Consider the following 21626-nt stretch of genomic DNA (forward strand, 5'->3'; position numbering starts at 1 on the left):
CCAGAAAAAAAAAGTGTTAATGAGATTCCATTATGTTGCAGAAATTAATACTTACTTACTGGCTTTTAAGGAACACAGAGGTTCATTGCCGCCCTCACATAAGCCCGCCATTGCTCCCTATCCTGAGCAAGATTAATCCATTCTCTATCATCATATCCCACCTCCCTCAAATCCATTTTAATATTATCTTCCCATCTACGTCTCGGTCTCCCTAAAGGTCTTTTTCCCTCCGGCCTCCCAACTAACACTCTATATGCATTTCTGGATTCGTCCATACGTGCTACATGTCCTGCCCATCTCAAATGTCTGGATTTAATGTTCCTAATTTTTTCAGGTGAAGAATATAATGCGTGCAGTTCTGTGTTGTGTAACTTTCTCCATTCTTTTGCAGAAATTAATATAGATACTAAAATGAGTGTATGGGGGAAATCAATATAGAAACTAAAATAAAAGTGTGGAAGAATTAATATTTCACCATTGTTCATTTTTTTGTATTCACTTTCAAAGGGAAATTTCTTCCCTGAGCTCTCCCAGTATTAATTCATTGCTATTTGCATGCCCCCACAAAAATCAAATTGAAGGTTTACAGTCAGTTTTATTCAGAATAAAGCTGTAAATGGTCTGCATATGATCATGTCAACTGTAGTGATTTACATAATAGAAGTAAAATTCTGTACGTAATACTTCTATTGAAATTAACTTCATTTACTTTTATTCATAATTCACATCCCCATGTATGTTGGTGGAATGTTTTGGCAATAAATTTATAAACTCTAAATTCTAAATGGTGGGAATATATTTAATAAAAAATTCACTTTTAATGTTTTTTTGACGTCATATTTCAAGGAAGGCTGTGAAGTTATATTTCCGAAAAAATTAGAACAGAAGAACAAACGAAAGACTGGTAGCTAATGCAAGCTGTTGTGTGTTGCAGGGGCGGGAGTGATGACCAGCTTGTCAGTCGGCAGTCTGTTGGATGACAACATCTGGCACGACGTTGTGATTTCACGCAACCGGAAAGACATCATGTTCTCTGTAGACCGAGTGCAGATCATTGGAAAGATTAAAGGGGAATTCTACAGACTGAACTTGAATAGGGGCGTGAGTGTTAATCCATGAACTGTATTTTACGATAGTGCTGCTGATCAGTTCTAAGAACTGTCATTTTCTTAATAGATTGATTTCACTGCCTGATGCAGAATTAGACATTTCTCACACTGAAAACATTATCAAATTAGTCCTGTATGTAACCATCACATTGTTGTTGAAACTCTTCAGAGAATCTCATACGTCATAACTTCACTTGCTGAGCATGCACAATATGTTATAACTGGAACTTACGGTCACATGTCGCCACTTTTGCTGCGCAACTTTTGTACTGCTGCTGCAAAAGTTGCGTATTGTGTTCACACATAAGCCAAAAGTAGCGCGCTGCACGCTACTTTTCGTGCTGTGCAACCCAAGTGCTGCAAAAGTTGCAACTGGAGGTTGCGAGTCTGTTCACACACAAGGCGCTACTTTTGCAGCCGTAGTCATGCTGCAGGTTTCCATCTCCGTGTTGACTTCTCAATATACATTTTGTGGTTATTTTCTCATTATTAATGAACTCATGCGAAAGCTTACTTATCTATTATTTGCTTTTCTGTCCTAACTAGTATTCAGAAATTGGCATTATTTTTACTATAAAGCTTTTAAAAACGCCTATATACTTAAATGATAACCAACAGCATATTCACGTAATCATTGTTGGCAACCCTCCTGTTTGAAACTATGCTACAGAAAATTAAACAAGTGAATTATATCGTCAGCAAATATGCTCAGATTGTGTTGTGCATTCAGTAACTGTTACAAATAATTTATTTTCATCACGTCTAACATTAAAATACATCCAAACAATAAAAGTGTCATTGGCACATTTGGATGGCAACACTGGTCGCAACCGCAGCAAAAGTTTCAACAAAACCGATATCAGAAATGCTGCGGCTGCAACCCTGAGAACCCTGTTCACACGTCGCTACTTTTAAGCTGCGCGCAGCATGGAAAAGTAGCGAGCAGCAGGTTCGGCAGCCGCTACTTTTCGGGTTGCACCGTTGTTCACATGTCACAATACGAGAGTTGCGCAGTTTTTTGTACTGCATCGCTGCAAAAGTAGCGACGTGTGACCGTACCTTTAGAAAATTCAGGTGGCCCAAATTTTATTTCTGGGTCTGTACATCTAGGATCAAACTCAGGATTCTTAAATATTTTATTATTTTTTTATTCTATTTATTTATTTAAATTTAAATATACAGAATAAAGAATGTAATTACAAACAAGAGAAATAGAAATAAAATAATACAATTAATATAAAAAGGAGATACAGTAGTATTAACAAAATTTGAGACCGAATGAGCAGCGCTTGTGTTCGGTCGCAGTTCAGATATAATATTAATAGGCCTGTAAGAGAATATAAAATAAAATAAAATAGGAAATAAAATTAAAATTACAGTTACAGAAATTATATAATACAATATTAATATAAGAGAAATATAGAAAAAAATAAATAAAATAGGAACTAAAATTTAAATTACAGCAGCAATGGAATTATATAATATAATATTAACACTAGAGAAGAATAATATCGCACGTGAAAAGTAGGACAATTTATATATATATATTTCAAAATTATAGAATACAAATATAATATAGGTTGATTAATTCATACACATAGGCTATAAATTTATTTAATCAAATTGAAGATATTAACATGTTTCTGATTTTCTTGTTATATGTTAGTTGGTTACATGTTAGAAGTTCTGGGTGTAATTTAGTGAAAGCATTGTACAACCGAGGGCCAAAATTAATGCTATGCTTTAGACCAGCAGATGTGAGACATTTAGGTTCTACTAATGTTGAATTAATATTGCGTCTTGTGTCATAATTATGTGTCTGTAATATAAACTTATTACGATTTTTATGATAAAATATGAAAAATATTTTTATGATAAAATATGAAGTTTGCATTGTACCAAGTGAATGGGCTGTGTAATTTAATTATATATTACAGTTCTATATTGGTGGAGTTCCTAACAAGCAGGATGGCTTGATAGTGACACAGAACTTCACAGGCTGCATGGAGAACCTGTACCTCAACACCACCAACGTGATCGGCAGTGTAAAGGAGGCCACCAGCTATGGCGAGTCATATCTGTATGAACGAGTCAATACACTATTCAGCTGTCCAGTGAGTGCAAAATTTATCATTGCATACTGTTGCCAAATGATTTAATATCAATTACTAATTCCGTCAACGTCTTAATTGGAAATAAAAATAAAATAAGTTAGTGACTGTTGTTCTGCACATGACTGAACGTAATGCACTTACTTAAATTGGATTGAAGTTTAATGTAACTTGTTTCTTTTCAGGAACCCCAAATCATTCCAGTTACATTTTTGACATCTAATTCGTATGCCAAGTTAAGAGGCTATGAAGGTGTGAAATCTCTAAATGTGTCATTCTCATTTCGCACATACGAAGGAGACGGCCTGCTATTGTACCACCGGTTCTCGACAGATGGCCATGTGAAGGTACCGTGTCTTGTTCCCAAAACATAAGGACTGATGTATTCATGGTGAGAGTATATGGATAGTCATAGGATTATTTCAGGACAGAACACAGATTTGTGAGGAACAGATTTGTTTCAAGTACTTCTTTGCCCCTTCCTATCTCATTTTGCATCATTTCCTCATCTCTTAATTGTCGCCTATAGTGGAATGCTTCTGCTGCGATATGATTGTTGTAAACTTACTGTTAATTGCCAAACTGCACTTCTTATAATCATTTGCAACTTTTCCTTGTATAGTACTCCCTCTGTCCCAGAATAATTGTCCGGTACGCTTTTATTTCTTGTCCCATAATAATTGTCCGATGTCCATAATTTTACACTGGCGTTTACATAGGAGCAAAATGAAACACATGAATGTGTAATACAACTGTATTACTCCATAATCAGTACAAAATTGTCACTCAATTAGAAAAAGAAAAAAATTATTAGTCCGGGATCTGTATAAATTGGCCAATCATTGAGCCAGAAAAAGAACACGAATACTACTTGTACAACTTTCTGACTCCAGGATCAGTACAAATTGGCTAGTCATTGAGCCGAAAATAAATACTCCAAGGAGTGCAACTTTATAAACTCCAGGAGTAGTACAAATTGACCAAGAAGTGAAACAGAGAAAAACATTCTCCTACGAGTAAAGACGAAAAAATTACCTGTTAGACCGGGAAGGTTGTCATTCTAACAGCTTGCCTATAACCACAGATCTACTGCTGCAGTGCTACTGTAGCCTCGTCGTAAATGTTCCGAGGACACTCCATGCGAGATGGGAGGACGTTGAGGTGGTCCAGGTGCCCCTTTTGCACATGGGGAATCTTGTTGTTCTTACTGTCATTGACTTTCATTATTTCAATGAGATTGGACTGCAAAGTGAGGAAGACGTTGTTGAACTTGTCGCGTGTCAGCTGAGAGAAAGCTGTTTCAAGGCGGCGATCAACTCATCAATAGTTTCTGGAGCTGACTGATGCTGGAGAGACTGAATTGCCTGGAAGTAACCCAGATCTAAAATATTCATATCCAGACTGTTTGGCGGTTGGCACACGACTTCCAAAGTGATTCCACTGGCTGCTGCAGCGTCCATCCAGGTGCGGTCATTGGGAGCGATATGCGGATGCGCATTGTCCTGCTGAACTGACACCTGAATTCTCCCTGTGCGCGGTCCAGGAAGCCATTTTTCATTTATTGCTGGGATTAATTTGATGATGAGCATGGATCCACTTTCCAAAGATTGCGGCCCCTGTTGCCAAATGCACCATGCTGTTCTTTTACTGACATGAAATTTCTCGGCCGCACCTGTTATGGCACCATTCTTCACTACGTCAGCCGTAGTGTTTTTCAACAAAAACTCCTATACCGCCTGCCGTTCACTGTCTGTAAGGTTCTTGCTATCCCTGTCACTCACTACCTCCAGTTGTGTTCCCAGGATATCCATGTCTGTTCAAACATAAGTATTCACTGCAGGAGTGTGCTGTACTAATGATTTCCAGCTTGCTTTGCTACACTGGTTTGTATATAGTGCCATACCGGTGAGTTGAAAACCAATACCCACTTTCGGTAATCTTCCAGGTGGTGTGTGTTGCTTGTCTCGATAAGATCACGTTATTGCTCTGCATAACCTTGTGCACTGATCTACTGCGCTTCTCCTCATGCGTGCACTTCTCTTTTACCCCGTCATCTATAATTACTGTAATACCGTTTCGGCATACTGGACAATTATGGGACAGAGGTATTTACTATGAATAGTGTACAGACCTTGTTTTTAACACAAGCGTAAGATGAGTTCATCCACCCTTTTGCTTTTAATTTGTAAACAACCCATTCTTTCATTGAAGTTTCTCCCATCAGAACTTTCGAGAAACATGAACAGCCATTACAGCTTGCTAGTTTTGCCTAACTGCCCAAGAACCCATTATAAAAGCACCAGCTCCAACACTTAATCTGGTAAGCTACAGTTTCGTGTATATTGAAGTTGTAGGATGTAAGCTTTTCTGCAATGTCAGACATGTTTCTTTATGCTGTTTTAATATGTTCTTCTGCAGCTGTTTTTGGAAGATGGCAAAATCAAAGTGGAGTTACTGACGGCAAGAAACCCCAAAGCACTGCTAGATAATTACGAAGAAGTGTTCAATGATGGCAAGTGGCACCAGGTGATCCTGACCGTTGGGCACAATTACCTGGTGCTCAATGTGGACGAGAGGCCCATGAAGACAGTGCGGATGTTGTCAATGATGACAGGGTCCACATACTACATTGCAGGGACCCCTCCTGAGGTACTGAAGGTGCGAGGCTTTGTGGGCTGCATGCGTGTCATAAGCATTGACGGTAACTACAAGCTGCCCACTGACTGGAAGGAGGATGTAAGTAGAATGGTGTTTTCTCATTTCATTATTGCTGTAGCATTTCATTTTTTGTCACTGTCTTGGGATATATGCCTACATCAGAGGTATCAACTATACGGATTTTTCGTAATTATGACCAAAATCCTGCTGTTACAGCATTACAGCCAAAAGGAAAATTATTACGGAAAAGCAAAATTATCATGACAAAAAATGTATAAAGAAATGTACAATATTGAGACTGAATTTCTTAAGCATGCAGGCAAGAGCTGTAGATAGTTAATGAACTTGACAGACTGTGTTTATTTGTGGAAAACTCTAAAAAATACCAGCAGTGACCTGTACAGCTCTCCACTGTTGTGCGAATGTTATGCAGTAGGGTATGTTCCCTTGTCGATGAAATTCATGCTTGCTGTGCACTATATTATCACTACAGTTCGGATAAAGCAGCTGCATCAGAATAGGCATCCTTGGTCCGTGCGTATTGTTTACAAACATTCACTGATGTTCCAGCTAGAGGGTGGGGAGAGGAGTTAATGTTTGTAAACAAAACACATGGACCAAGGATGCCTATCCTGATACAGCTACTTTATCCAAACTGTAATTATCACTTACCTCAGTGTTCAAAATGTCTCCCTCCCAACGCGAATTTTCGGCAGCAACTTCTCCAACACGAATATTTAACAAATGTATTGCTTATGAATACTATTTGTTCGATTATACACAGCGGTTGAGCAATATTTATGATCATTGACTGAAAGATAGTAAGTGAAGGCAACAAGACAGTGGTCGAAGCAGATATTTATGGTTGGTGGCGGGTGGGCAGTATTCAGCTGACACAATATTTCCTAGACTCATATAATCACGAAAAATAATATGGTGTAGTCTGGGTGAATAATGTCTACACTAGCATAAAAACTTGGGCTCTTACCAGCTTGAATAGAAATTAACTGTGTAACTCCGTGCATATGCAGTAGAGGTGGGGGAACCAAGAAAAATAATGAATATTTGCAATTTGTTGCTGCTTCTCTCTGACCTTTTATTATTGCATATGTATTTTGTGCTTGTAGGAGTATTGCTGTGCAAACAGTGTCGTGTTTGACACTTGCCAAATGACTGATCGCTGCAACCCAAATCCCTGCAAGCATTCTGGAATTTGCAAGCAGAACTCAATGGAATTCTTCTGTGATTGCTCCAATACTGGGTATTCAGGAGCAGTTTGTCACACATGTGAGTAAATGGAAGCACATTGAAGCACTTCTTCCATATACACTAATACACTTAGTACATTGGAACACTGAATATACAAAATTACAGATCATTTTTAATATCTCAGGTATTAGACTTGTCACTAATCACAATAAACATTAGAGTATTGTGTGTTGTGTAATGAAGAGAAGAAATTTATGCAGGACAATGGTGCCTAGTGCAAGAAATCAGATATGAGCTGCACTACTTTTTAAATAACTAACCGAAGGGGTAAAAAGCAAGCAAACAAATATACAGAAGATATTGTAAATGTAATACTCATTGCCGAAAAATGAAGTTCATATGTGACTGCTTTCTGCTGCAGAGTTTAACTATCACTCTCGAGTTGATTCCTTCTGAGTTGGAAACCATACTCCTTTCAGTTGACAGCATTACAAGTGCACTAAGCTGTTGCTCTGACATCGTATTACAAAGAAAGCTGTTTATTCTCTTAAGTGATGAAAAACATCTTTTTTTTTTTTACATGTGTATATATATATATGTTGTTGTTTTCTAATGCCAGGCGTTTGACAATAAAGTCATTTGACCTCTTGCACTCCAATATTTTTCAAAGATATTATCATGGCCAGCCACTGAAGCACAGATTTTGAGGTGTTCCGAATCCATTTCTTGGTTTGAGTTGCACAGTGGGCAGTTAGGGGACTGATATATTCCAATTCTATGCAGGTGTTTGGCCAAACAATCATGGCATGCTGCCAATCTAAATGTAGCTACAGACGATTTTCGTGGTAAATCGGGAATTAACTCTGGATTTTGATGCAGAGAGTTTCCATTTTTTCCCTTGGGATTGTGTTACCAAATTTTGTTTGTTGAAGTCTAAGTATGTAGATTTAATAAATCTTTTCACAGAGTAATACGTAGATTTAGTAACAGGTCTGTAAATAGCAGTGCTGCCCTTCTTTGCTAAAGCATCCGCATTCTCGTTTTGCAGGATTCCACAATGGGATGGTATCCATTGGAATACAATTCTTTTATTGAGTGATATTAATTGAGAGAGCATTTTAGTTATTTCTGCTGTTTGAGATGAAGGTGTGTGTTTAGAGACTATTGATAGAATAGCTGCTTTGGAGTCTGACAATATAACTGCATTCTTAAATTTATTGATGTGGCATAGAAGATTCCTGAGACTTTCACTTATTGCAATGATTTCTCCATCAAAACTTGTTGTTCCATACCCAAGAGATCTATAAAGTGAGAAGAGACAGCACGTAACACCTGCACCGGCACCTTGTTCTCTGGAGATCAAGGATCCGTCAGTGTATAAATGAAGCCAGTTTTGTGGAGGGTATCTAATATTAATTGTCTGTAAAGACAATTGTTTTAGTATTTAAGTGTTTACTTCTGATTTTAGTATTTCTTCTGTTAAATTTAGATTATATTCTATATTTAATAGAGTTAAAGGGTTTGGTTTAATTTGTAAGTTTTCTTTTAAATTCGGGATATTGATTTTCTGTTTTAATTCTTGAACAATGGATATGAAACTTTTTTGAGTTTTCAATCTACAGAGAGGACTGTATGAATGGCAATTGTTTCCTGGTAATGTAATAAGTTTTTCATATTGGATCAGTGCTTTTTCTTCTATTGTCATTTTGATGCTGTTAATATTACTGAGGAATCTCATAGAATCTATTGGAGTTGTTTTGATTCCACCAGTAATGAGTCTGAGAGCTATATATATATATATTTGTTAAATTTAGATCTGAAGTAACCCTTTTATTTCTCCTTTTTCGTCCAGAGTTCTGACAGAAAAAGGTGCCTCTTTAACAGACTTTCTACTGTGTTCACCTTGTTGCAACAAGCAGAGCGTAAGAAAAGTTAAAAGATGTGCATAAACTTGACATATTTCATCTCTCAACTCAATCTCTTACTAATGAGCAATGAAGTTCTCAGCACTTGTAGTGGCAAGTTGTAGCCATGTTGATGTAGTTTCTTTGTGCATGCAGATTAAATATTTTCAAGCTGTGTTTTCACCCATCATCCACAAACCTACGTCATTTTTGCTGTTATACCAAAATATGTTGGCTTGGCAGACATAGGTCGGCTCAAATTGAAAGGTGAAAGGTGAGAGGGTGTCATGTCAGTAAATATTGGTCTTAAGTTAGGAATTATGGGCAACAAATAAGGGTTTTTATGTCATGAAATGATCTATATAAGGCTGCAAAAGGGTATCTGTCGGATACAGGGGGGAAAGCCATTAATCCTTCCCATTGAAGGCTTTAAGGAACCAACCTGGACAAATACCCAATGTCCCATCCCTACCCCTTCCCGTGGTGCAGCTGTTAGTAAGCATAATTTTACAAGCTGAACTAAAGGGAGGGGCTACTCATCAATGAGCACTGGTTAGCTTGATGAGTTAATGACTGAATTTGGTATAATTTTCCTCTATTCAATACCTAATTCCCTCTTTACCCTTTCCTATCCAGTCCTCTGACTGAACTCTTACTTTCTTCGACCCCGACGGCATTAGAGCATTCGAGGCCTAGGGGTTCATTTCCCTTTCCTTCCTCCTCTTTCTATTTTTCTGTTCCTAGTGCTGACCTGCTATGGTACTAAAATCGTCCTCCAGTGGCTTAAGGAGGGAAGGCTGGTGATCAACAAGATTTCCCAGCTAGGTCCAATGGACCTGTCGACCAACAGCAGGTGTGGTCCTCCAGACATTCTGGGGGTTGTGTGTGAATGAAGTAGCCACCAAAACGTTAAAATATGGTGTTCACTTAAATCGGCTACATCTTGCCATTTTCATTCCTAAAGAAATTGATTCGGAACATCTCAAAATCTGTGTTTCAGTGGCTGGCCATGATAATGTCGTTGAAAAATATTGGAGTGCAAGAGGTCAAATGACTTTATTGTCAAATGCCTGGCATTAGAAAACAACTACAACATGATCTATATAAATATTTTGAATGTATTTTGTGTGCTTTCAATAATTAAATTTGTTTACATTATTTTCTGTTTGGACAGCTACAGTTTTATACGGATTCATTATCCATTGTGAGTTAGAGAACAGCAAGGACAATGTTTATATTCACTTAAAAAATGTGAAAGCTGAAAATATGCTTGAAAAAGTTGTATTCTGTAATCATATCATAGTATCAAAACTGAAATACTCACTGTGGTATTGTCTTGTTGCAGCCTTGAATCCATTGTCGTGCACTGCGTACAAGAACACGAATGCTGTGAATCAAAGGGCGGAATTGAAGATCGACGTGGATGGGAGTGGTCCTCTGAGACCGTTCCCTGTGCTCTGCGAGTTTTACGGTGAGAACTGGACTCGGTGCTCTGTGTGCAAGGTGGGCTGTGGCTGCTTAATGCTGACTGGAAGTGTCTGTCTGTTGCAGCTGATGGCAGGGTATTGACAGTGCTGGGTCACCACAATGAAGACCCAACACCTGTGGATGGCTTCCAAGAGCCTGGCAGCTTTGTGCAGGACATCATGTATGATGCTGACATGGACCAGATAGAGGCCCTCATCAATCGCTCCTCTACTTGTCAGCAGCGCCTGCGCTATGAGTGCAAGCAGTCCCGCCTGTTCAACTCTCCAGGTTATTATTATTATTATTATTATTATTATTATTATTATTATTATTATTATTATTATTATACCATCAAATCATCATTGTTGCTGCTGCTGGCACTGCTACTGCTGCACATGCCACATGATTACCAGTCTCTTCTATATCGAGCAGATTTGATATTTTTTCCATTATTTATATATCTGTAGATATGATTTAAAACTGATTATTTTGCTGAATAAAATAACATTTTGTTACTGAGCGATGTGGCTCAGACAGTAATGTTTGAGACTTGCATTTGGGAGGTCCTGGGTTCAGATTCCATGGCTGGCAATGTGACGGGTTTTTCGTGGTTTCCCTCAGTTACAAAGGCAAATGCTAAATTGGAAATTTACATTCCATGATTCACCACCACCTTAATCACCAATATCATAAACATTAAAACAAAATTTAAATCAGTTACATGAACATACTTCATCTATAACACACGGCAATAGAAACAGAAACTCAACAGTAGACAACGACCTACTGAAATACTCAAAGAACCTACACACGTGATATGACAATAAATGTTAAAGTATGTTTAAATTAATGAAAAAAAATTCATTCAAAGTGTGCATTTTTATATACTTTATTTAGGCTTCTACAAAATCCTTACTCCTATGTCTCAGATGATTTGCTGGATTGTCTTAGCAACAATTAAGCAGTCATGAAGAATGTGTTGTGCTCATTCGTGAGTTGTGGGTGATATAATATTGTTTACGCTACTTTAGCACAATATTCGTTCATCTGTTCAAGTATGATGACTGCATTTCACCAATATTTATCCACGTGTTTCTTATTGTTGTTCTGAAGAAAAGTACTATGTGATAACTCTGTGCGTTCTCTTTACTGTTTTTTGGTGGAGGTAACGTGCCACTAAATAATTCTGAATTAATAATTCGTAAACACACTAAACGTTTCTTGAAATTTATAGGATCAATTAACTTGGATATCACCTGGTCTGGTATATATTATTCAGATTCATTAAAAATTGTAATTATGTACAGACTAGACTCTACGTGATATACCAAAATTGTAATTTATGTAATATATAGTGTGTTTAAGAATAATCTGCATGTAATATTATATATAAAGATATACTGTATGTAAAGACAGGCCTTTATGAGCAATTTTGAAATATTCAACCTAACTTCAACAAATAATGCGAATACAAGTAACATGATTATTACAAAATAAATATGCTTACAAGGTTCTGATAGCCCATATAAAATGGGCTATATGAAGTTATCTGTTAATTATAGATTATATTGTATCCATAGTTTATTAGAAGCCACTTAAAATATAAACACTGCAAATCACACGCTACAGCCCACATTGTAACTTATAGAGACTGGCTTTGTGACATGAATGTGCTGGGACCTGTATCTGTTGAAGGCCTTGCTACAAAGCAGTAACAATACTGTGAAGTATTTGGATATAACATTGGTAATCATCTTACTTGGGAACATCGCATTAACTTCAGTAAAAAGGCATAAAACAAGAATATTTAAATAATTGATGAACTGAATAGCTGAATGCAAGCAGGAGAGAACTCTTCAACGCAACTTATAAAATGAATTCAACAGATTTATGATGCCAAGCAGGCAGTCTCTTCTAGCCCACAGAGCAGTTTCCAAGATGGTGACCCATTTTGTGAATGTATTCCCTCACAATCTATTATTGTGTGTTTCAGCCCCTGAGGGCAACTTCAACCCATCATCGTGGTGGGTGTCCCGCTACAACCAGCGCATGGACTACTGGGGTGGCTCTCTGCCCGGCTCTCGAAAATGCGAGTGCGGGATCCTGGGCAAATGCGTGGACAGCACCAAGTGGTGCAACTGTGACTCAGGTGAGTGGTGTTTCCAACTCATGCATATTTTATGTTAATGGTACAGATGTAATGTGCTATATGTGTGTTTGTGTGCAGGCCTGGACAGCTGGCTTGAGGACAGTGGTGACATCACACAGAAGGAACACCTGCCAGTGAAGCAGCTTCGTTTTGGCGACACTGGCAGTCCTCTTGATGACAAGGAGGGGCGCTACACTCTTGGCCCACTCATGTGTGAAGGAGATGGTAAGATTTTGCACAAAACAATTGATTTGAATGAACACCATATAATTTTGTTTGCAGTAAAATAGTAAATGTTTAAGACATGGATTTTTATGTGTTTTGAATTAATACTAATAATAATAAATAACAGTAATAAATAAGAGTAATAACAACAGACTTTGGTCTTTCATGTAGAGAATACTTCATTATTCCTCCACTGAATATCTGAAGCAGTTTGGCCATGAGAAGTTTCTTGCTTCAGCTACTCAGACAGTGGTTTGACTCACGGTTGTGCAGCGTGCTAACACAATTAATTGCTGTGGCATGCTGGGATAAAATATTAAATTCTAACCTCAATCTCCTTATTAAGTATTAAGACAGTAACTTCATGAATGTACCTGAAAAGAATTAATCTTTAGCTGCAGCTTCTTTACTTTACGGACTGTTCAAAATTGCCATGTGTTTTATTCATTAGCAACAGATATCATCTTGATAATGATTATGACAGTATCTAGAAACAGAGGTAAACATGTCTGTTTAAAATCTCACAGCTAGAGATTCGTGAAATTTGCGAGTCATAATAGCATGAATTTTTTTTACACATTTTCTGCATATTTCTTTCCAAAACCTCAATATAATGCACTTTTAAATTGCGAAATAACACGAATTCGTATAATGCTAAAAAACATAATTAAAGTTAATTGATGAACTAGTGGACTTACTCGTGTTAAATATGTAAAAATCACAAACAAATGAATAAGACCACACAGGTGTATACAAACTCAAATGTAATAGTTGCGACAAGTTCTACATAGGACAGACAGGCAGATCATTCCAAACAAGCTACAAAGAACACATTAAAGCTATAACCAGAGACACAATACATCTACATTCGTCGATCACATAACCAATACTAACCATACATACAATGACATAAATACGGACATGGAAATCCTACACACACAACCCAAGAACCAAAAACTCAACACACTAGAACAATACGAAATATACAAACACACTAAAACACACCCCGATCAAATCCTCAACACACAGATCAATTTCAGTACACACACACACTATTCGACTCCACACTTCAACACCTTCCAACAATAAAACACACCCTCCTAACAGGCAGAGAAGTTCGAGATGATGCCACGATCTAGTAGGCTCTGATGATGGTGCGTGAAGCACTGAAACAGCTGTAAACCGGACAAATATTACATATTTAACACGAGTAAGTTCACTAGATCATCAATTAATTATATTCAAGTGTTAAAAGTGGTGTACGCAAGATTCAAAATGGATAATTAAAGTTTTTAAACTATATATATCTAACCGTAAAGCTACTTTTTCTTCTCTTTTAATATCCCATTCATTACTGAAGTTTAATGAATGCATTGTACATTTCAAAAGTATCCTTTCTAAAAATTACGTATGAATGCATAGAAAAAAAAGTCACTATTTAAACTGAATTGCTTACAGATCTGTTCAACAATGTTGTGACATTCAGAATTACTGATGCTGCCATTGCCATTCCCACATTCGACATGGCGCACAGTGGAGACATCTACTTTGAGTTCAAGACCACAGTGGAGAATGCAGTCATCATACACAGTAAGGGCCCCACGGACTACATCAAGATCTCAATTATTGGTGAGTGCATACTCGTGAGCAGATGGAGGAAGGCACTTGCAAGTCTGGATTGTCACTGTTATGTTGTTATGGTGTGTTGCAGGAGGGAACCAGCTGCAGTTCCAATACCAGGCAGGTAGTGGCCCTCTGGGGGTGAGTGTGGACACATCATACAGACTGGCTGACAACAACTGGCACTCAGTGTCCGTTGAAAGAAACAGGTGATGATGGAAAAATTTCAGGCCTTCATTATTGAGTAAGCAGTGGCGGTGCGTCAATAAGAGCACAAGAGCACGTGAACACCGTGTTTCAATTAATGCACGACTAGTTTTATTATTTAATACGTATTGACGTAGTGGGAATGTATAATATCAGAATCGAGTATTTTAAACTTCCCGTATCTTGCATAAACTTCTTATGTAAACTTGGCAACATCTGTTCACGTACAAGCCGTGCTCTGTTCAAGAAGGTTACAGGAATTTCACGCATGCACTGGAGAAAATTGTCTTTTGCTGGCCGCTTATGACTCGTCAAGAGCACAAAGCATTAAGTGAACAGTGAATCTATCCTACAGATGTCAGGTGCATTGATGCTATCGTTCACGTGATATATCTCGAGGATGAAATTTAATAGTCTGTATTCTAGTCTGTAGGTGTCAGCATCTCACTGTCGGAACGTTTATGTTGTTGTGTGTACAGTGCTGCTACAAGAGTGTAGTTTGTGAATTACTATACTTCATTGTCAGCGTAACAGCATAGTTTGGCTTTCAAACACTTGCTGGCTGAATGTTGTGGTGGTATGAATTTAAGTATCTGAATAGTAGTGTATAATATTTAAGAATAATATTTACTGGCATGTAGACTATTTATAGTAATCAATCTATGGAATGGGATTACAGTACTGGTATAGGCTATAGTGTATCAGTGTGTTGTGAACCAAAATATATTACTGAACACACGCTTTTGTAAATAATGGCACTGTTGTATGTATTCATTTTTAACAAACGTAAACAATGAACTCTATTCAAGTAATTTGGAACAGTAAAGAACTGGGTAAACTGGCTTACCAGGAAAAATTGGAAATAAAAGGACTCAGTTTCATGATTATTATTATTATTATTATTATTATTATTATTATTATTATTATTATTCAGCTGGCTACGGACTGGAAGGTCCGGGGTTCGATCCCAGGTGGTGACAGGATTTTTTCTCGTTGCCAAACTTTCAGAACGGCCCCGAGGTTCACTCAGCCTCCTATAAAATTGAGTACCGGGTCTTTCCCGGGGGTAAAAGGCAGTCAGAGCGTGGTGCCGACCACACCACCTCATTCTAGTGCCGAGGTCATGGAAAGCATGGGGCTCTACCTCCATGCCCCCCCAAGTGCCTTCATAGCATGTTACGGGGATACCTTTACCTTTTTTTATTATTATTATTATTATTATTATTATTATTATTATTATTATTATAATATGTTCTTTTGAATCTATATACGGTTTTATTTGATAGTGAAATATTTGAATAATGACATTTTATATTAGGCTAAACGTACGATTTCAAATTCTCTTCGATTTTGGAAACAAAATTGTGAACACATATAATATTTTATAATGAGCCGCCACTGTGAATAAGTGATAGTTACAGGATTTGCTTGTGTAATGGCGACACTTTTTCCCTTAATATTGATTAATTTTATGGTCCAGCTGTTACGAGATTAAGTAAAGAAACTAGAGGGGCGGATAAGGAGTCAAACTGTGAACTAAAATGTACAGGATTGAAATGTAGTCATTTTTCCACATAATTCCTTGTAATATATTCTGTTATTTATAGGCTTCCTGGATTCCTTCCTGGAAGAATCTTTTATATTTCTTCTTTAGCTAATCTTCCACTGCATTAGTGACCTCATTTGAATGAAAATTGTGTCGTCTCAGTTGCCCAGTTCTTATTTTAATGAACTAATAGGGTGGAAATTACTTGGGAATAATTTGCAACTGTAAGATGATACTGAATATACGGGTTTGTTTTCAAATCAAGAAATGGATTTGGGACAGTGTTTCAGGGCTGACCATGACACTATCTTTGAAAAATATTGGAGTGCGAGAAGTCAGATGACTTAATTGTCAAGCGCCTGGCATTAGAAAACAACATCATATTTCAATTTCTACAAGAATAAATGCTGCACTTTCAACTCTCCACCTCCATTCTTGGAATCATTTCATTTTCAGTTATATAAAATTTTAATACAGCATTTTTGATAGTCAAGGATTTGCAACAGACAAGGGACTTATGTTTACAGGGGCTGAACTCGCTGGCAATAAATAATAATAATAGTAGTAGTAATAATAATAATAATAATAACAAGAACAACAACAACTTCAGTGATGTCATTTTGTCCGATGCCATTTTGCCTTTTATCTTGGAGGGGGGATGTGTGTGTGGGCGTGTGCATGCACACACTCTATAACCAGGTTAAATGACACTGAGTAAGCTTATCAGAACTATTCTAACTGCGAAATCTTTCACAGTCATTTCATTTTCTGTTATTAAACAAACAAAAACATGGAGCAGGTCAATACCAGAACAAGAAGACTTGCAAAACCACTTGTTCTTATGTCTGTTAGGAGCATTAACTCATGATAATGAAGTCTGGATAAACTTTTGGGTCCACACCTGTGGAGTAACGGTTAGCGGGTCTAGCCGCGAAATCAGGTGGCCTGGGTTCGATTCCCGATCGGGGCAAGTTACCTGGTTGAGGTTTTTTCCGGGGTTTTCCCTCAACCCAATATGAGCAAATGCTGGGTAACTTTCGACGTTGGACCCCGGACTCATTTCACCGGCATTATCACCTTCATCTCATTCAGACGCTAAATAACCTAAGCTGTTGATAAAGCGTCGTAAAATAATCTACTAAAATAAAATAAATTAACGTTTGGTGGTTTTCTTACTGGGGGAAGGAGGAGGAACACACACAGGAAAAACTAATTTTTAAATAAGTTAGATAAATTAAAATAAAAGAAATACAACATACCAGATCCACAGTGCGTCTTGCTGTTTTTATTTCATAGATGTGATAAGTTATGTATGTTTCTAATTATTTTTGTATTTTATTTATTTATTCTAATGCCTTGTTGGCCATGGTATATGCAGATGCACAGTTTTATCATGCACTGTGGCTTCGAATTTCGCTTAAAGCATGTCTTAGAGTTCTGCTGTCATGCTGATCCATGTTCCAGGAGTTGTGCTTTGTCTAGTATTAGGTTGATAAGTTCGTATTATATGTTAAAGTCGTGCTAAGGAAGTTAAAAAACCATCAAAACAATACCGGTAATATCCATTATAAAAACTATCTAAACAATAATTATCCATTAATCTCACTAGCTGCTTGTTGACTTCTGTAACCAGGATTCAGGATTGTTTAATGTAATATTGTACTTTGTAATGTGACCTGACAACCTTAACTGTGAATGTATGTGTATGTGTAACAGGAAAGAAGCACGAATCGTTGTGGATGGTGCTCTCAAGGCTGAAGTTCGGGAACCTCCTGGACCTGTAAGGGCCCTGCATCTCACATCAGATCTCTTTGTGGGTGAGTGAAGTAATAAAGTTACAGTTGACAGACAGATGTATAGAAACTAATTCATCACAATTTTCTGGCCAAATATGATGCCTGTACAGATGGCCATGCTCTCACTAGCACACGTGGTGATGGAAGACTGGTATAGTAGCAGAGGGAGTTGGGAAATCTGCCATAAATTTTAACTTGCAACCCTGGACTTGAAGTAAGTCCTTGCTACCATAAGAATGGGAGAAATAAAATATGACAGTTTGATCGTGGTTCCATATATAGAATCTTCTATTATTTTCATTTTATTAATCTTTGTCCTGTATAAATATAAAATCAAGCAAAACCAAGCACTATGTACCAAACCCAGAGATAAAAAAATGGAGCATTTTAATAAAAAAAAACAAATTATTCCAGAAATCCCACGTAAATCTGCAGTAACAAAATTCAGAGTGCTTACAGAACACGATTATTTGGCCAAACGAATAAAATAGGAATTTACACAAATCCAAATTGCCCTCTATGCAACAAAGAAGAAGAAATGATAGAAGATCATCTACAAACCTGTGAAGTTCTACCTGATGGATCCACCACAGAGAAATATTGGAGAGCAAGAACGCTAATGGCTTCATTGCCAAAGCCCGGCATTAGATGATAACAACAACAACAACATCTTTGTCCTGCGTCATAACTGTGCTCTCTAAGGTATCATATCTTGGACTTGCATTACGGAATGAACTCTGTTTCGAGTCTTAATGGGGGAAGAAATTCTCTTGTGAAATTTCGGTCAGTGTAACGGACTGAAGAGGGGGGGGCTATAACAGCCCCAGCACTGCGACCTAAAAGTTCTGTTGTGCTTCACCAGCACTGCAACCTAAAATATCTATTGGACTTCACCATCGTAGTTTCTTGTCAGTCCAGTAGTTTAATGTTCTTGATGAACTGACTCAAACTATGGGCTGGGACATTTGATAGCTCATCACACTTTGGAAAGTGTTTTCCAAAGATCAGAGCTTTTTGGTGAGCGAGTGGATTGCAATCATAAGATGAGCTACAGACTTGTCTCCCTGTGAACAAGTACAAGATGGGCTAATGTTCTGTCCCATCCTGTGTAGGTTTTTCTTGAGGGCACAATGTCCTGTAAGGAATCAAACTGCCCAGGAGAGCTTTCTCTTGCTCAGTTTTAACAAGTCACTTGACCTGCTTTTATCAAAATTTCGTGTGAGTGCCTTAGAATGTATGCAGCCCTCACTTGAGTTGCAGTAGTTTTTGTGTTTCTTAAGAGCCTAGTCCCTTATAACCTGCTTAACTGGCCTTAGAGATAGTCCCAACACAGGTTCAGGTCGTATGACTGAGATCTCAGTCACTTCGCTGGCAGCCTCATCTATTCTCTAATTACCTTGAATCCCTACATGTCCCATTTCAGTTGGACTGTATTATGTTCATGCAGTATCATGAAGGACTCGAGGCATCCAAGATCAGTTTCGACTTAACCAAGTGGGCCTCAAGTGCATTAAGTGCTGCTTCACTATCTGAAAGTATAACAATATGTCTACGAGAAAGATTGGTGCCATTTGTGAATAATCCTGACCATCAATGTACCTTGTCACACCCATGCTGGTTGGATAAATTGGTCACCTTTGCTCAAGCATAAAAGCTTAAGGCCAACAGTCTGTTGGTAAGGATTGGTAGGCCTTGGCCCACTATGAGTTGTCGAGAAATCTTGGGGGGGGGGGGGGGGGACAATATACATTTACTAGATTGCTTCAATATTTAACATTTAACCTAAATTGCTATGGTCACCTCCACGGAAATATTGCTTGGGTGTTATCTATCTGTTAACTGGTTTTGCATAACACTCCAGTCTGACATTACTGATGTAAAACCACAACCAGTAATGCTAAAAAAAATATACTTATTCCACTGACATTCATTGTCTCATTAATTCCAAGCATACATTGAAAACCCAAAATGGATTCATACAAGAAGCAATAAAATTAAAAGAAATTCTAAAAATCCCCAAATACAAAGAAAATGTGCTGAGTAGTAACAACCCACTTGACAATATTAATGTACAGTACAGATTAAACTTAAACAAATCCTTCAATAAGAAAGATATACCTCCGTAAGAAACAAAAGCTCTCACAGTAGAAAGCGTGCACATGATATATCTACCAAATGATTGGATTCATGTATGTAGAGATGGTTCCCTCACAGACCATGAGGAAGGAGCTGGAGCAGGAGGAACTTGCCAGTTATTTTCTTTCTACAAAAGAGTTGGTAAGCATACTACAAATTTTGATGGGGAGATAGATGCTATTTATACATTGCTCTAAAATTGATTCAGTTGGATACACTATTACAAGAACATAGTCATATTATCAGACTCCAGAACAGCAAAGAAATACATTCTGTAATTGAACAAATTCAAAATCTAAATAAACACATAATTCTTCAGTGGATACCTGCACATTGTGGCATAAATGGAAATGAGAGGGCTGATATGTTGGCGATAATAGGCTCCAAAATTGAACAGAATACAAATTTAAATCTGTCCTATGAATCTGTCAAATGAATCATCAAAAGCGAGATAAACCACAATTAAATATTAAAATATTAGCAGAAAGTGAAATACCAAATGGAAAAATCTGTTGAAAAACACTCATCTATAATCCCCGAATTTTCTCGTAAATCTGCTGTTGCTATGTTCAGGCTACTCACTGACCATGATTGATTAAGTAAACATCTCCACAGAATCGGTATACTGACTTCACTAAATTGTCTGTTATGCTGTCAGGAGCAAGAAATGGATATGGATCATCTGGCAAGCTGCACAGCTCTTCAAATAGCTCAAGACATCACGTCGAAATATTGGGACGCATGAATGAGAATGACCTCATTGCTAAATGAGAGCATTAGATACATACATTAATTGGTTTTTAACTGTTGTTATCGCACGCATGTAATAATCGAAGTTAAAGGAAGAGAAGAGTTGAGATCGAGACTGCAATATGCTATGGATTCAAATTCCGCGTGGCCTGATTACGTAGTTGGCTCCTCCTGCCTCCACCCCACCCTTGAGATCTTCCCCAACTATAAGACCAATTTCAGGCAATTCCTTTACGACTCCTTGAGTTATTTTGCTTTCACCATTTCCATCAATGCTAGGTATCCTCGCATTTAATACAGAATCTATTAAAAAGTAGACTTGAGGTGTATACTGATGGGATTCATGTAGAGGGGAAGTTTTGCTCGAACTGTGATTACATGTCTCAGTATGCATGCGAAATAAAATTATTTTCAGCCATTGAAAATTAAGACAGGTATTACATATGATGAATGAATCTTATATTGGATGGATAACTGTGTGCTTGCAGGAGCATCAGTGGACTACCGTGATGGCTATGTGGGCTGCATCAGGGCCCTCCTGCTGAATGGGCAGCTGGTAGATCTGAGGAGTCATGCTAAACGAGGCCTCTATGGTAAGCAACAGTGTGCCAAGACAAGCAAGGTCAACATCTTGGGCAGCTCATGTCCTGTCCATTACTTGTTCTGTGTAAATGTCTTCTTGAACACGCCAGGTTTTTTAATTATACATGGTGCGTGCATATCAGTTATGTACAAAAAT

General features: G+C 37.7%; 1 protein-coding gene across 5 annotated transcripts in view; it reads left to right on the forward strand.

The window, feature by feature from the left end:
* Nrx-IV (neurexin-4) overlaps positions 1-21626 on the forward strand; it is a 63190-nt gene that overhangs the window by 26087 nt on the left and 15477 nt on the right. For all 5 annotated transcript variants that reach the window (XR_011333202.1, XM_069831494.1, XM_069831493.1 and 2 more), the window contains 13 exons: positions 935-1101; positions 3047-3223; positions 3406-3567; positions 5639-5956; positions 7006-7165; positions 10337-10462; positions 10543-10746; positions 12452-12607; positions 12686-12832; positions 14291-14461; positions 14544-14661; positions 17922-18022; positions 21376-21480. Coding sequence is in view for 4 of the 5 variants with exons in the window: in XM_069831494.1 (XP_069687595.1) it covers positions 935-1101; positions 3047-3223; positions 3406-3567; positions 5639-5956; positions 7006-7165; positions 10337-10462; positions 10543-10746; positions 12452-12607; positions 12686-12832; positions 14291-14461; positions 14544-14661; positions 17922-18022; positions 21376-21480 (2112 nt within the window). In the remaining variant the exon portion in view is untranslated. The remainder of the gene's footprint in view (positions 1-934; positions 1102-3046; positions 3224-3405; positions 3568-5638; positions 5957-7005; positions 7166-10336; positions 10463-10542; positions 10747-12451; positions 12608-12685; positions 12833-14290; positions 14462-14543; positions 14662-17921; positions 18023-21375; positions 21481-21626) is intronic.

Source organism: Periplaneta americana, chromosome 7 (genome assembly GCF_040183065.1).
Source record: "Periplaneta americana isolate PAMFEO1 chromosome 7, P.americana_PAMFEO1_priV1, whole genome shotgun sequence".
Taxonomy (NCBI): Eukaryota; Metazoa; Arthropoda; class Insecta; order Blattodea; family Blattidae; genus Periplaneta; species Periplaneta americana.